This window comes from Arctopsyche grandis, chromosome 3 (assembly GCF_051622035.1).
Source record: "Arctopsyche grandis isolate Sample6627 chromosome 3, ASM5162203v2, whole genome shotgun sequence".
In the NCBI taxonomy this organism is placed as follows: Eukaryota; Metazoa; Arthropoda; class Insecta; order Trichoptera; family Hydropsychidae; genus Arctopsyche; species Arctopsyche grandis.
In genome coordinates, this window is record NC_135357.1 from 33,912,137 (window position 1) to 33,928,541 (window position 16,405).

Here is a 16,405-nt window from a genome sequence, read left to right on the forward strand (position 1 = left end):
ATCTCGTGTATACTTACTACTATTAAAGAAGATAATCATCTTATAAAATAAAGTGAGTTTTATTTACGGAGTAGCGTTCCGCAAAAACGCTTGGTGGCAGCGGAAATATTAATAACAACAAAATACACATCACCCACGAATGTAACAGTACAAATGCTTCCAGTGCGTTTTACAATTAAATAGATGCATTTTTGTGCTCGGTTTTGATCATATTATTAAACACATATTGAAATATTCTGCCGTATATTGAAATAAACATGTCACCGTTAAATATATCCACCCAAGCAATAGTCAAAGGCAGAATGCACATTGTTGACGTTTCTTTAGAATTTCCGATAGAAATCATAAACGTTGAAGATCAATGCAAATTTTCCTTTAAGTGGTGCATTGCAAGCTTTTTTATTTATTTATTTTACTTTATTACATTTTAAACCAAGAAGGCCTTACAGGTAAACCCCAATGCGCCTTCCTGGCAAATTAGAAACAATGCAGCATTTTTACATGCCTCAGGAAAACAATTCAGGAAAAAGTTGGCCTCTTATCCGATCGTTTTCATACTTTGCCATATTGCTCATTTTGGTCATCAATATAAGTAAATGGACCCTCCGCCATTACGATAGAGATAAAATTCTATTTTAATTTTATTGTTACAAATCAATATACACTCGCCATTACAGATTTGCTCCAATAGGGTGTACGTTAACGAAATACAGAATACATAAACAATCATAAATACAGTAATACATACATATACAATCAGAATATATAGCATATAACAATTAACCAGAAATAATAATCATAGAGACATCTATGGATTATTTTTTAGATTTTTTTTTTGTATACAATTTTTATACAAATAATAAATACGAAATTATAGAGATATCTATAGATTTCAGATTACTGTGTATAATTATTACAAATTATACACTGGCAGATTTTGTGACAACGGGATTAGATCTAATACCAATTTTCAGGAACCGTTTCAGCAATGACTTGGAGTCACAAAACCCCCAAATCTAACAAGCAGTGGCGAGGACACGAACCTTTGACCTCAATGGTGCTAAATTTATACGCTACCACTAAGCCAAACTGCTAGCTAAAATATCGTTTAAGAAGCTTTTCAAGCCCGAAAATTTGTAATATCGGTGACGTTTGGTAGTCATTAATTTTATACATATATTGCTGTCGGTTCCCTCATCACTGAGGATCGTGACTATGATGTGCGGTCAACCAGCTGCCTCCATTCAGTTCTAAATTCGGCCAGGCGAAGACTTGCTACCGTGGAAGCGCCCGTCGCTGCAGATACTTGGTCAGTCCAGCGTGCGGGGGATCTGCCTCTGGCTCTTCTGCCTTCGACGCTACCAACCACAACCAACCGCTCCAGGCTCTCCTCACCTCTTCGTGCAATGTGGCCGAAGAACTGCAATATACGTTTCAGGCATATTGTTGACAATCTATCCTTGATTTTCAATTCTTCAAGAATAGACACATTCGTGCGTTTGTCGGTCCAAGGCACGCGCAGTAGCCGTCTCCAGGACCACATCTCGAAGGCATCGATTCTCCGTCTATCCGCCGCCTTCATGGTCCACGTCTCGACACCATAAAGGCAGACAGAAAAAACGAGACTCTTCACGAGACGGATTTTGACAGCAGTTGTAATGGCTCTATTCTTCCAAATCTTCGTTAGTTGTGACATTGCCGATTTTGCTAATGTAATCCGGCGCCGTATTTCCAATTCGCTGCCGCCGTTGTTAGATATGAGTGACCCCAGATAGACAAAATTATCAACCACATCTATACCGTTTAAAGCTGATTTGTTGTTTTGCAGCTGTTGGTGACGGTCAATTATCATAATTTTTGTTTTGGGGCGGTTTATCTGGAGGCCAAGCACATTACTCTCTGTCTCAACACGACGGATCAGTTCGGCCATTTCTTCATGATTATTAGCTATGAGCGTTGTGTCATCCGCATACCGAAGATTGGATAGTTTTTTTCCACCAATGGACACTCCACCCTTCCAACCATCCAGTGCTCTACGCATTATATACTCTCCATATATATTAAATAGGTCTGGAGATAATATACACCCTTGCCTTACTCCACGTTGTACTCGAAAATTTGTCGAGTTTAGCGAATTGATTCGAACTACTGCATTGTTATCATTATACAAGTTATGTATTATTTTTACAAGATGCATGGGGACTCCCATGTCCAGTAGAACTTTCCACAGATAGTCCCAGTTCACAAAGTCAAAAGCTTTTTTATAGTCTATAAAACAAAGAACGGCTGGAGTTTGAAACTCCCGACATTTTTCAATGAGTTGACGTATATTCAGTATTTGTTCCCTCGTCCCTTTGCCTTTTACAAACCCTGCTTGTTCGTTCGGTATTTGCCATCCAAGGTAACTGCTCAAACGATCTTTAATTATATACAGCAATACTTTACTAGAGTGCGATATTAAGGCTAAGGTCCTGTAATTCTCGCATTTTTTTGTAGATCCTTTCTTGTGTAAGGGAATGAATATTGAATTGACCCAATCTTTCGGCCATACTCCGTTTACCCAGATCTTGTTGCACATATTACATAGCGCCTTTATCGCAGTTTCACCAAGCTCTTTCAGAAGTTCAGCTTGTATACCATCGCTGCCAGGAGACTTTTTACATTTCAGTTTCTTTATGGCATTTACAACTTCAGATGTCAAGATGTCAGGCTCCCTGACATCATCAATTAGGGAAACAATTGAGGTCGACGAACTACCACTGTACAATTCCGAACAGTATTCTTTCCATCGGTTGAGTATCACATCAATATCTGTAAGCGTGTTTCCAAATTGATCATCTATTGTCCAAGTTTTGGGTGAAAATTTTTGAGTGACGATTTTTACTTTGTGAAAAATATCCCTTGCCTGATTCTTTAATGCGTGTTTTTTTATCTCCTCACATATGTCATTTATATATTTAGCTTTATCCCGCCTACAACTCCTTTGAATATCTTTATGTAATATTGCATACCTTTCAAGATATTCTGTCGATGTTATGCCAGTTTGTTTAAGTCTTTTACGTTCTTTTATCTTAACCCAAGTTGAATCAGAGATAAAAGACTTACGATGTTCATTTTGCGGTGTTTGATGTTTTCTGGCATACCGAATTATGAGATCTTTAAAAATTTTCCAAGACTCTTCTACATCTACATTAGGATTTATTTGGAATTCTGCATCTTTTTCTCTGATTACATTGCCAAAATTAATTACATCATCATTGGTGAGTTTAATTGCTTTATTTTGATGTCTTTTAATCATTTTCAATTTCAGTCGAAATTTAGCAACAAGCAAGTTATGGTCCGATCCGCAATCTGCACCTGGATATGTTTTGACGTTATGTATCGATGATTTCCATCTAGAATTTATTAATACATAATCGATTTGGTTGCGGTGACGATCCCCAGGAGATATCCAAGTGTACAATCGCCTAGGATGATGTTGAAACCAAGTATTCATAATGGACATTTTATTTTCAATACAGAAACTTATAAGTTTCTCTCCTCTCTCATTTTGAATACCCAATCCATATTTACCTACTATGTTATCAATGTTGCTATTATTACCGACTTTGGCATTAAAATCACCAAGAATGATGGTCATTTCTTTGTTTGAGATATTTGACAATGTATCGGGTAGTGAAGCATAGAACGCATTTATTATAATATCTTCGGCATCTGCAGTAGGAGCATATATTTGAAGGATGTTTAGTTTATACGGATGCGTGTTGAGTTTTAAGTGTATAAGTCTGTCGCTTATGGGGTTGTAGCCAATTAGTGCACTGGTTAATTTAGATGCTAAGATCACCGCGACACCGCTATGTGACGAATCTTGGTTACCAGAAAAATATATCGTATTTCCATTTGAAGTTTTATAATGGCCGTTGTTCTTCCAGTGCGTTTCCGAGATTCCGAGTATATCTAGCCCATGACTGTACATCTCTTTCTCAACAACCAGTGTTTTCCCAGGATTCAGGAGTCCTCTAACGTTCCAAGTACCTATTTTGGATTTGTTCCGTAAAGTTTCTCCAGTCGCATATTTTCCACATGATGCCTGGTGAGTCACATGCATGTGGCCAGTAGCCAATTTCACACCGTGAGACCTGGAACCTCGAAGGCGCCGGGTGTCAGCCGGAGAGTCAGACTTCTTCACACTTTTATTTTTGTACATCATAGTTATCTTGGGAGAATACTGCAGTGGATTCCCACTTCCTTCTACAGCGCAGTAAATGTTTTGACATCTTATACTGGCAGAGCTGCTGCCCACTACCAGGGATTTATTATAGAGTTTCCTTCTCTGTCAAAGATGATACGGTACCTTTGAAAACCGGGTTGTGCTTTTGTTAAGCGGCGGCACTTACTCGCCGCTGACCTGAGACCGTCATAGTGTTGTGTGACATTTTATAGAGTGAAACTTACCACGGATTCACTCATCACCACTCTTATCTCAGCGCTCCTTGTCCAGGACCACCATGTCGCCATGGCAGTTGACTACAAGAGTCGTTCCCCTATCTGCAACTTGGGGACCTGAGCGGTTGCATGGAGCTCTGCTCTGAGCTTAATAATTACTCTGTGCGGACGGACGTGTGTTTCCATTTATGATATATTTACATATATTGACAGTTTATTCACAATCATAATATTTATTAAATTAGTACCAAACATTAACGTTAACGTTGAGTACAAGTATCCAATATCAAATATTAAATTATCAAAACTAAATATTAAATAATTCAACACTCAATATTAAATAATCAATTATGAAATAATTCAACACTTAACATTAAATAATCAATTATGAAATAATTCAACATTAAATATCAAACCATTCACTCAATATTAAATATGAAATAATTCAACGTTAAATATTATCAATACTATCATTAATAAATCAATCGACGTTAATAGTAAATTATTATCAAAAGAAATGTGATCGAAATTATGTGGGTAATTATGTAAATATGATATGAATTTTATACATATGGCGGTAGTAAAAAAAAATTATTGGTGTTTTTATTCAAAATAATAATTTTATATACAAATTATAGAAGAGGTATGTTTTTAAAAAACTTTTTTTTATTGTATCGTTATCACCGATTACGTAGTCTGGTGGTTATCGTCGGGTAAAGTATAAACACACTTTTTTTTGTTAAGTTAATTGGATCTTGATGTTATGCTGCTTCGGAATTTGGTGAGTTTGATATTAAAAAAATATCATAATATGTTAAATACTTTATAATATGAAAGTTGTGACATTTTATATAATTATGACACAAGTCGCTCAATTACGAGACACTGAAAAACTCGCAAATTAACGAGACATCTCTGAATTGTACATAAATTTTATTGTACATTAATCATACTCAAATAGTGGTGACGTAGTAGGTAGGAAGTTTTTTAGCCAATTTAATCTGGAACCATTTCAACAATGAAATTTTTGAAATTGGCAAACTTTGATAGGAAAAGATCGACCTGGAGTCACAAATATTCAGGTCTGACCAGCAGCACTACAGATATTCTCAGAAAAATTCTTTTCAATCGAGGTCAGCTCATGGGATTGAACCCGGCGCCTCTCGGTGTTAGGCAGAAGCTTAACGACCGAGCTATGCTGCTGGTTAAATTAAATTGTTAATCTTAGAAAATGCAGCTTTCCATTTGAAATATACATTGTAAATGAATAGAAATAGTGAACCCTAAAATCAATGTCCTTTTTTGATGTCCGAAATACATAGTTTAGAAATTGCATCATTGTACTTTTGCGACAAAGAAAATTCCAAAGGAAAGCCCCTTTTTTGTCCAATCTGCAAGGTCAATGTTTCTTTTCAATCTCCGAAACATTGTCATTTACAACAAAATACACCAGGCATTGTTAGGGATGTCCTTGCAACTGCCCTGATGACCAGGTATGCCACGGAATTCAAAGAAAGAAAACCCCCCCTTCCTTACACAATAAAAACTCCTATTTCTTTTAGAAAGGGAGTCAGTCGATACCCAGATTCAGTAAATATCTAACCGTCAGTAGATACCAGTCGATCAACGTATCATTCCAACATGTCAATCGTACACTTCAACTTAAAAAAACTTAGCATATACATACATACATTTATCTATGTATTTATTTAAATATATCATTTATTAATCAAATAAAAATCAAGGGACCTAAATTAGATCCTTGAGGTACTCTAGAATGAGTAAAGTATTCAATTGAAACCTTGCCACAGTAAAAAATCATATTGCCTTCGTTTCTAAAAGTACGATTGTATCAATTTTACTTGGAGAATTGTCTTTCTTAACACGAATAAGACATGATGAACCAATCAGATATATGATAGATTGTATTCTAGTATCCATTCGTGCGTCTACCGTTAATTTTTTTTTTTTAATTATTTATATTTATCCATTTATTACACTTTTTCGAGAGTAACATTCCATATTTACTCCGGGACGTCACAATGGCCAAGAATATGCGCTTGAAGAGCCCAAAGATATCCATTCAAAATGTCCGTCGGCCTTACGTGTATTGGCCAAGTGTCCATTCGGCCAAATGTACATTTTTTATGAAATATATGTATATTTTTAAACATTTCACCTTATCAAGTTTGTTTAAAGTTTAATGTTGATGGTGTGGACCTTTTTATTTGAAAGCAGTCCTTATTTTATCTGAAGACAATTCAAAGCACTAATCCGGACCAATTATTGATCCGGATTAAACCCACAAATCACTGTAAATTTAGATAAAACGTAGTACTTCGTGATCCATTTTTCGTCATTAAATTTTCATTCTCACACTCACCTGTTGATGTTTTTCTTTTCGTTTTCATTCCACTCCAAACATACATATGTTCCGTATAATTTGTAAAATTAATCATTCCATTAAAATTTTCTGCTAGTGTCGATTTCGTGAGAGGTAATGATATATTATATATATGTATACGTACAATACGATCAATGAGATCTAGCTTTGATTTAATGAAAGCTTTCTTTTCATAATAGGCGAGTTCAATCTTATGAAGCATTACGCCAGGTGTTCCTTTCACTTTATTAGTGCGAAACGTTTTCAGTACGCGAATTTGGAGTTCGTTATATAACTAATTTATGTCGGTGCTATTAATCTCTCTCCACTACTTTTACCTCCTTGTTCTCTCTCTCTTTCGTAATCGCAAATACGATCTTTGATTGCTAAAAGCGAGGAGAATACAATCCCCTTTTGTTTGGCCATCCTTTATATACCTAATACTAATCGAGAACTTGTTGCGAACGATTCACGTATAACATTAGCTTTGGCCATTTTTCCCTTGCGGGTATTACATAATGTAACATGATGCCAAATCAGTCGAATTTTTGCAAATTTTTGATTTTGCGACGTTGGCAAAAGAAAAGCTCGTGTGAAATTTACAAATGAAAGCCTTCGGCGCGAACGATTTCCCATAAATTGTGCATCGAAATTGGAAGTGCGCTAAAATATTGTCGTAATCAATCATCGATTCTGTTCCATTTATTTTATGTAAATTTTCCGGCGATCATCGCCTTGAAAAATTGTAAACGATGGCCTGCGAATTTCCTTCTGTGTATATATAATATGAAAATATTTTTGGCACCTTTTTTTCGTTCAATAATCGAGAGGGAAATGAACATTCGTCGTCGATAAGAATTGATGAAATTATCTGCTATTAAAACGTAATAATGCATGGAGCATGGGATTTTTATTTATTAGTAAATTTTATTAGGAAAGCATAATAATGATAAATAAAATTTAGTTTGTTTAAGTCATCTCAACAATCGCTCTTTCAAAAGATTGAGATACTATAGTGTGTTAATTTATTATGCCATTTTTACATAACTAAAAGAAATGCTCAATCTACATGTAACATCAAGCAAAAGACTTTTCGTGAAATTAAAGATTACTTCACTATAATATATACATACATATATATATATACAAAAGTATACACTTACTAAAAAATTCATTAGTATTTTCTTCTTCATATGTATTATCAAAACAACATACTTACGATCAATAAACCTTTCAGAATACGAACTCCTTTTATGTGCGTATTTTTCTAAAGATTATTAAAAGCGCGTGCTTTATTTCAATAGAATTGTTATTATAATATGATATAATATTATTATCACATGATTTTAATTTCAGAGAAAAATATGAATACGAAATTTGTCAAAATTATGCATCAAAATCGTATTTCTTCAGTATCTCCTAAATATTATATTTTTAAAGCTACACGAAATCAAGATTAGACACGTTGAATTCTGTAAATAGGGGCTTTTTAATGAAAATAACAAAACTATAGAATAGAATGTGGATGATGGTACTTTTTAAGAGTCCATGAGACTATTAAACTTTGCTTAAATGTGAAATGATGATGATAAAACAAATCCAATCAAGAAAGTCGAAATCAGAGAGTTGAAAAAAAAGATACATATATGATATTGAAAAGAGAGACGTCAAACATGCAGCAAAAACGCCTTGGCCAAATAATGAACACCGCATCGGCCATTTCAATATTATAAAAGCATATTTTCATTCATTCGTTCACCTATTCACCTATTGGTGAAGTAAAAAAATATATAAGAGATAATGAGAGCCTATAATGCAAAATTTATAAGATATAGTAAGAAAATAATAAAGGTATAGACAAAACCAAGTGGGGGGGGGGGTGTGGAAAGTCAGAAAAACAAGGCTATTGGCTATTGACAGTGGGTTAGTTGTCACCGTTTTCAAATTTTTTGGATTCTTAAACGTGTTTATTACGATTGTATTTCACCATCGACTTAGTGGACCCAATTGAAATATCTAGCGGAGGCCAAACCTTGCAAAATGGCAAAGTTTCAAAGCGATCGGAAGAGTTTTAGTAAGGGAACACTTGTCGTTGCACAAGTTAAACTTTGAGAAAATAGCAATATTGAATTACACACGTTCGTATTACACGTCGTGAAATATTCATTAACGGTCAATTTCAAACATCATTTTGTAGCTCACTTTAGCTCACTAGCCTCTTCTTAGCTCACTTAAGATTTTTTCGTCTGACGAAGTTTGTGTTCTTCTCCGATCGTTTTCAAGCTTTGCAATTTTGCTCGGTTTGGTCATCAATATATGTGGAAATCAAATCCGCCATTACGATGTTGAAAAATAATCGTAATAGAGGCACGTTTGAAAATACTCCATTATCTTACTCGGTGAAGTCTATTGTCCACATTGCTGGGTCTATCCACACTATTCCGATCGTTTTTTCTTTTTTCGCCACCCTCTTGCAATGTCATATTTTAATTGTTTAAACGCCTATAACTTTTTCTTTTTTCACACTATATTTTATAAAATTTGCATTATGGGCTCTCTTTATCTCTCTTATATATTTTTACTTCACTCGTGGGTTATATAATGATTGTTAAAACGAATGTTAAATAGCGTGGTCCTTTGTGAGTAGCGTGGTGTTTCGGCCAAAAGTCGAATGACGTTTATATCTGCGCGTGCCGACAGATCCTAATCAGGTTACTTCATACAAGTTTACATATAATTAGCTATACTGAGGCAAGCCTCTCTCCTTCAAGCAGATATTAACGCTGTTTTAGAGTTCAGTTCCAGTTTAGGGCTTGAACTGAATACTAGTAAATGTGCCATTATGAGTTATGGACGTGCGAATTCGCTCTATTGTCACGGATATTCCATTGGATCCGTATTGTTGAAGCGCGTGGAATCAATGGTCGACTTGGGTATCACTTTTGATCCTCAATTCACCTTTCACAACCACATCAAGACAGTCGCTGACGTTTCCTTTCGTCGACTTGGATTTGTCTTGAGATATGCTAGATTATTCTCCAACCCCTTGTTTTCTCGCTTGCTTTTCAACTCGCTTGTTAGAAGTAAGCTAGAGTATAATGCGATTGTGTGGAATCCACATGAAGCAAACTACTCTCTTATAATCGAAAAAGTGCAAAAAGCATTTCTTCGTTTTCTTTATAAGAAATAGTATGGGTATTACCCATATCTCTATCCTACTCCTTTCCTTTTGGGCATGCTTGGGTATAATTCCCTTGAACTTCGGAGAAACTTCTCGTTAATTCGTTTCGTTCTCCAGCTATTGCGTGGTAATACGTCATGCCCGTTGTTGCTGGAACAGTTGAGACTTTATGTCCCTAATAATTATGTGCGTGGTAGACATCATCATTTGATGGTTGTACCTGCTGCTCGCACAGTTCTTTTTCGAATGGCTCCTATTTCAAGAGCTATTCGACTTCACAATGAAATCGTTGCTGCCGTCCCTGAATGTGATATTTTCCACCTTGGGGAGCGTAGATTATCGGATGTTATTTTAACATATTTATCTGGTAACCTGCGTTCATCATAACTTTCTTAATTTGAATGTGATGTATTAGTTTTTTTAAATTATAATTATAGAATTCGTTTCTTCAGAGTTGACGTATGTACATAACCTCAAAATTTGTTTTAGGGTTGACAGAGACGGAAACAATTGACATTGAGAAAGAGGATTTTTGAACCAAATATAATTCTAGCTGTTATGTACGCACCGCATGGTTCTAATCATCCTGTATAGTTCATATGTATATTCGAACAAAAGTATTAAAAAAAAATCTCTTCGTAGAAAAATTCGAAAGAGACTAAGATGGCTTAAAGTACGTAAGCCGCGGATACTTAGCTAGTTTGGCGAAATTTGAAATGGTCCCGATAGTTGCGGCGAAAAGGTTAAAACTTGAACAGCCCCACTTTGCCGTCTACTTTGTCGCCTTTTAACGCAATTTAAAGGTTTTGGAACAGCAAAGCGGGCCGTTACGGTCGAGCGGAACTTGGGCCGGTAATGCGCGACAATTTAGAAAGTTTGTTCCGAAAACGTGTGTCGACTTGAAGGGGGATGGTGTTTAAGTCTGGGGGAAAGGGGATGCACAATAGAAGGCTGCTTCCGGTTTGCTGAAGCAAGTTCTGCAAGCTTCCGGCCGACCGTTAGGAGCGGTCCAGCGCCTACTATGAGTTTTCTTTTGGTTGTTTAATCGCATTTTGTGCATGTATGTATGCTTATATGTGTCGAATTTTTCATTGGGCGACATTTTCATTGGCAGTTGTTTCGGAAAATTCATTTGATTATATTTTACTGTCTTTTTGGTATATCCCATACAGTCTTGACTTCCATTCATTTCCTTAATAAAGTCGTCGCGAATACAATAAAACATGTATGAAGTTCATTGTATAACCTACGAGTGAAGTAAAAATATATAAGAGATAAAAAGACCCTATAATGCAAATTTTATAAAATACTAGCTGAACCCGTCATGCTTTGCAATGCCACAATAACGCGTACGATTCCCGTTCCCGTTCCCGTTCCCGTTCTCGTTCTCGTTCCACAGACATTCAATTTTATATATAGGTATGTATTTATTGGCGTGGGCCATTCGCTGTGTGTTTGTGGTACAGCCCTGAATGGTCAGTAAATTCGAGTGCGAGGTAGGCGTGGCGCGATTATTGTCACACTCGCGGCGTGATGCGTTGAAGGCGGGAGGATAGCTTTACTTTCTCGTCAGTAAAATTGTAATTACGAATATTATTATTAAGAGGTTTTTTTTTCACAGTAATCTACCCGAACATGCATACAACAAATCCTGAAAGTTCCATCGTAATCGGTTTAGTGGTTTAGAAGCTTATTCGAGACAGACATTCAATTTATATATATATATATATATATATATATATATATATATATATATATATATATATATATATATATATATATATATATATATATATGTAGATAGTGTGAAAAAAGGAAAAGTTATAGGCGTTTAAACAATTAAAATCTGGCGAAAAGGGAAAAAACGATTGGAAGAGTGTGGATAAATACGGCATCTTTCTAATAGACGTCACCGAGAACGATAATGGAGTATTTTCAAACGTGTCTCTATTACGATAATCTTTCACCATCGTTATGGCGGATTTGATTTCCACATATATTGATGACCAAACCGAGCAAAATGGCAAAGTGTGAAAACGATCGGATAAGAACCCAAATTTCGTTGGACGAAATCAAACGAAAAAATCGAAAGCGAGCTAAGAAGAGGCTAGTAATAAAAATAAAATAAGCTGGCCAAAATGATATATCGGTCCCTTGATATGTCGAAAGTTTTCCACAAGGTCCATCGTGGAAAACTGAAGTTTATTGTGGAAATCTTTCGCTCCAGCCTATCGTATGTATATACATATGTACATATGTATATTAAAATTTTTATCTCATTTGAGATCCGAAGGTTGAATCTACATAGATTAGTGGCCTTAAATTAGACACGACTGTCTATCTTTTATGCGAATGAATATAAACGTACGAGATGTTTTAAAATTCAACGGGGCAACGTTCTGTGTGGGCGGAGAAAACTCCCATAAAACTATATTATATGCAGGAGAGGCAAGGCAGTGGCATGGTAGCCGTAAAAGTTTGCCAAGTCGAATAAAACCAACGAGTTGCGCGAAGAGGAGTAGTGATGATTAACGGGGGTTTGCGTACACGCGTGCCGCAAAGGGGTTAACTTTCGCCTTCGGTCGACTTTGTGCTCAAAAGTGATTGTCAAATGCGAAAAATTTCACATTCGAATTCTCTACCACTCTTCAGTTAAGCTCCGACGGTATGTCTCGACATAGAAAAGGCTTTCGACACGGTTTGGCACGATGGACTCATTCATAAGCTCCTTATTAACAAAATACCAAAATAACTAATTATCATCATCAAATCGTACCTAACTCGTAAAAAGCTAGTGGTTAGCGTAAATAATTATTTATCGTCTCCAAAAATAATAGCAGCTGGCGTTCCGCAGGGGAGCTTGCTTGGCCCACTCGTGTTCTCCATATATATAAATGACATACATATTCCAAAAATCTTTCACATAGCCCTATATGCAGATGATACCGCTTGCTTCACAAGTAGCAAAAAACCGGACACTATTCGTAAAAATCTTGAATTTGCAATTAAAACAATGACGGAACACGTCACTAAGTGGAACATTCAAATGAATCAAACCAAAACAGACGCCATATTCTTAAGTGTTAGAAAGCATAAGCCAAGTTCAGATGTGAAAATCCCCTCTGGAGAATGTCTGAAATGGTAGTCACTAATAAAATATTTAGGAGTACCGTTCGATAAAAGAATGAGATTGGCACCTCACAATGAGGGAGCTAAATGCAAGGCAATACGGGATACATCCTCTATATACCCAATATTTAATCGCCATAGTTCTTTATCAACTCAAAATAAAATAAAATTATATCGCGCGCTCATATTACCATTATTAACATATGCTTCACCTGTATGGAATAACGTCTCGAATACTAACCTTTCCAAGCTCCAAATAATGCAAAACAAATCCCTAAAAATAATTTATAATACACCCATATATACTAACTTGAAAAATCTGCATGTCATAAATAATATTCCGTTTGTTATAGACATTAATAACAAACTAACCAGTAGATTCTACGACAGAATCACTAATAACCATACTAACACACTTGTGAAGAGTCTCGGTGATTACAACAAATTGTCTATACCCTTCAATTATAAACACGGATTACCTAAACACAATCTGCTTTAGGTCATCGACTTTAGAGAGTCTTTAATTAATATTATGTATTAGATTTATTATGAGCATTTATAAGAATCGTTCTCAGGTTTTTGAGCTCGTTTTCTTATTATGCTGTACATTAACATTAGAATAATATAATACTATGATTACCAACAAAATTAAATTAAAATTGTGAAATAGAAAATGATCAGTAGATCAGTAGCTATTAAAATATATATAAGATGTATTGTGAACATAATTTCATAATAATAAAAAGCGTTTAAAAATCAAATCAAAAAATCATACAAAATCTATTAAAATACATTTCTTGTAGTTCTTTCTAGGAATACAAGAAATATAGGATTAATAGCTTTGAAAATTTTTTTATAATATTTTATCATAATTTATGTTATGTCCTATGGTTTTTATGGTATTTTTATAGCAAAACATAAATATTTGATTATTTTTTTTCACAGACAGAGATGGCGGCAGGGGAGGCTGCGAGCGACGCATGGTAGACATCACACGAGACAAGCCGATAAAGGTCGCCGTCAGAGTGGTCGTCCCTGTCAGAGACCATCCAAAGGTTCGCATGCCCTACATATGCCAAAAATAAACACATCACATTATAAGCCTTCTGCCTCTGGCAAAAACAAAACGTCAAACCTTCTCACAATACATCCATTTAACATACAATATCAACTGACGGCTCAACATTGAAAATTTATTCACATAAATATTATACACACGTAGCACTAGTGCTGTGCAGGATAATATATAATCTGGTATTATTATATATCTTATCGAATTGCTCGGCGTTGCTTGGGTACAGGTCTTTGATTGGAATTTGAGTTATAATAGATACTGTTGCGTAGGGGTGGGTGGACGATCCAAGTAAAAGGCCAACAGTCGTTTCACAGCATTTATTGATGATTAAGGAGATACACACACTGGCAGTGCTCAGTCCAGAATGACCTGATATCGCCTACGTACCGCATTATAAAGGGTAGATCTCTCAGGACGTCTAATCTGTTTACCTATTGTATAGTCACGTATTCGGATATGTATTCTCACGACATTGGGTCTCCCCGTACCGATTCTGAGAAAGGACTAGTAACGGTCATTGTTTAGCCTAAATGCACTTAGAGTCCAGATATAATCTTGGAAGTAAGTGCAAGCACTTAGTTAATCCGTTAACAGATATCCGTTGATCCTAAGTGCAAGCACTTAGTTTATCCGTTAACAGATAACCCTTGAACGGTCACATAGTCTCTGGGATTCTATTCGCTTAATCCGCGGCGTACGTAACAATACATACAATACCAAAAACTGTAGAATTGTATTAAATACTAGGGAAAGAAAACTTCTGTTAGTCCTATCGAACTGAAACTTGGTATCAGTTTCTAAAATGCTTTTCGGTGCCACGTATTTTTTTTTTTCAAATTTTTAAGTTGACCTGAAGTGGTACCTCCCCTTATAACTGTCCTCTATTTTTACAAACCTCTTTTTAGTTTTTACTAACCTCTTCTAAGTTCAGAATCGATTTTGTCGTCTGACGAAGTTTGGGTTCTTATCTGATCGTTTTCAAACTTTACCATTTTGCTCGGTTTGGTCATCAATATAAGTGGAAATCACGTCCGCCATTACCATGGTGAAAAATAATCGTAATAGACATTATCTCTATTGACGTATATCGTTCATGGTGACGTCTATCGTCCACAATTTCCCATTTGTACACACTGTTCTGATCGTTTTTTTCCCTTTTCGCCCCCCTCTCGCTATGGCAGATTGAGCACTTTGCCATACTCATGATCAAAGTTTACGGAGAGAATGGTGATTTCTTAATTAGGTTTTTATATATCGTCTTAATTTTATAAACAAAATATAGACGAGGTTAGTTTTTAAAAAACATTTTTACGTTTCTGGATCCAATTATTTCCTTAGCCGCTCAAAGCATCAGACTAATTTTCACTTTATCTATGTACGTAGCAACAATATATGAAGTTTTGTGATCATGCGAAAATTTGAACTCGAGATTATGACTAATTCGTACTCAGAAATTTTCATGATCTAGAAATAACGTGTGTCTGTGTATTTTGGGGATTTTTTACACACCGTTAGTCCTATCGAACTGAAACTTAGTATCGGTTACTGAAATTCTTATCGATATGACGAAATTTTTTTTCAAATTTTTAAGTTGACCGAAAATGGTACCTCCCTTTATAGGGGCCGTCTTTTTTAAGTTTTTGAATTCAATTATCTCCCAAACCACTAAACCAATCAGACTGAAAATTTTTTACATCTAATGGAAATTATAAATTTTATACCCCAATATTTTTACCCGAAGCGGAAGTAGTACTTTTACTCTAGATAATCGAGGTTTTTTTATATTTTTCTCAAAAACTTTTTGGTAAATTGAACTAAAACTTTATATCTATTTATTATGGATTTTATTTTTAATTTTTACACTTTTGTTATTTTTTTTTCTCTCTGAATGAGGTATTATTTTCCTTTTGTTACTTTTTTTTATTATTTTATTTTACCATGTTTTCTGCTTTTGCTTTTTTCCTTTATTAACAGTATACTTGTTTTTATATCATGTTTTTATATCTTTTTCAAATGTAGGCCATTGTGGCGCATTAGGTTCTTCCTGTAATGCCACAATGGTCCAAAACTATTAAATAAATAAATAAATAAAATAAATAAATAAATAAATATCTAGAAGCTTAAGCTTAACGCCAAGCTATGATAAAATTTGGTAATCACCTGTCAACCGGAAGTGGCAGTTTACTCTTGT

At 35.3% G+C, this 16,405-nt stretch overlaps 1 protein-coding gene across 3 annotated transcripts in view; it reads left to right on the plus strand.

Annotated features, from left to right (window-relative positions):
* The window catches only part of LOC143909282 (uncharacterized), a 464,755-nt gene that overhangs the window by 332,451 nt on the left and 115,899 nt on the right, over positions 1-16,405 (plus strand). For all 3 annotated transcript variants that reach the window (XM_077427196.1, XM_077427195.1, XM_077427197.1), the window contains one exon: positions 14,085-14,194. In XM_077427196.1, the coding sequence (XP_077283322.1) occupies positions 14,085-14,194 (110 nt within the window). The remainder of the gene's footprint in view (positions 1-14,084; positions 14,195-16,405) is intronic.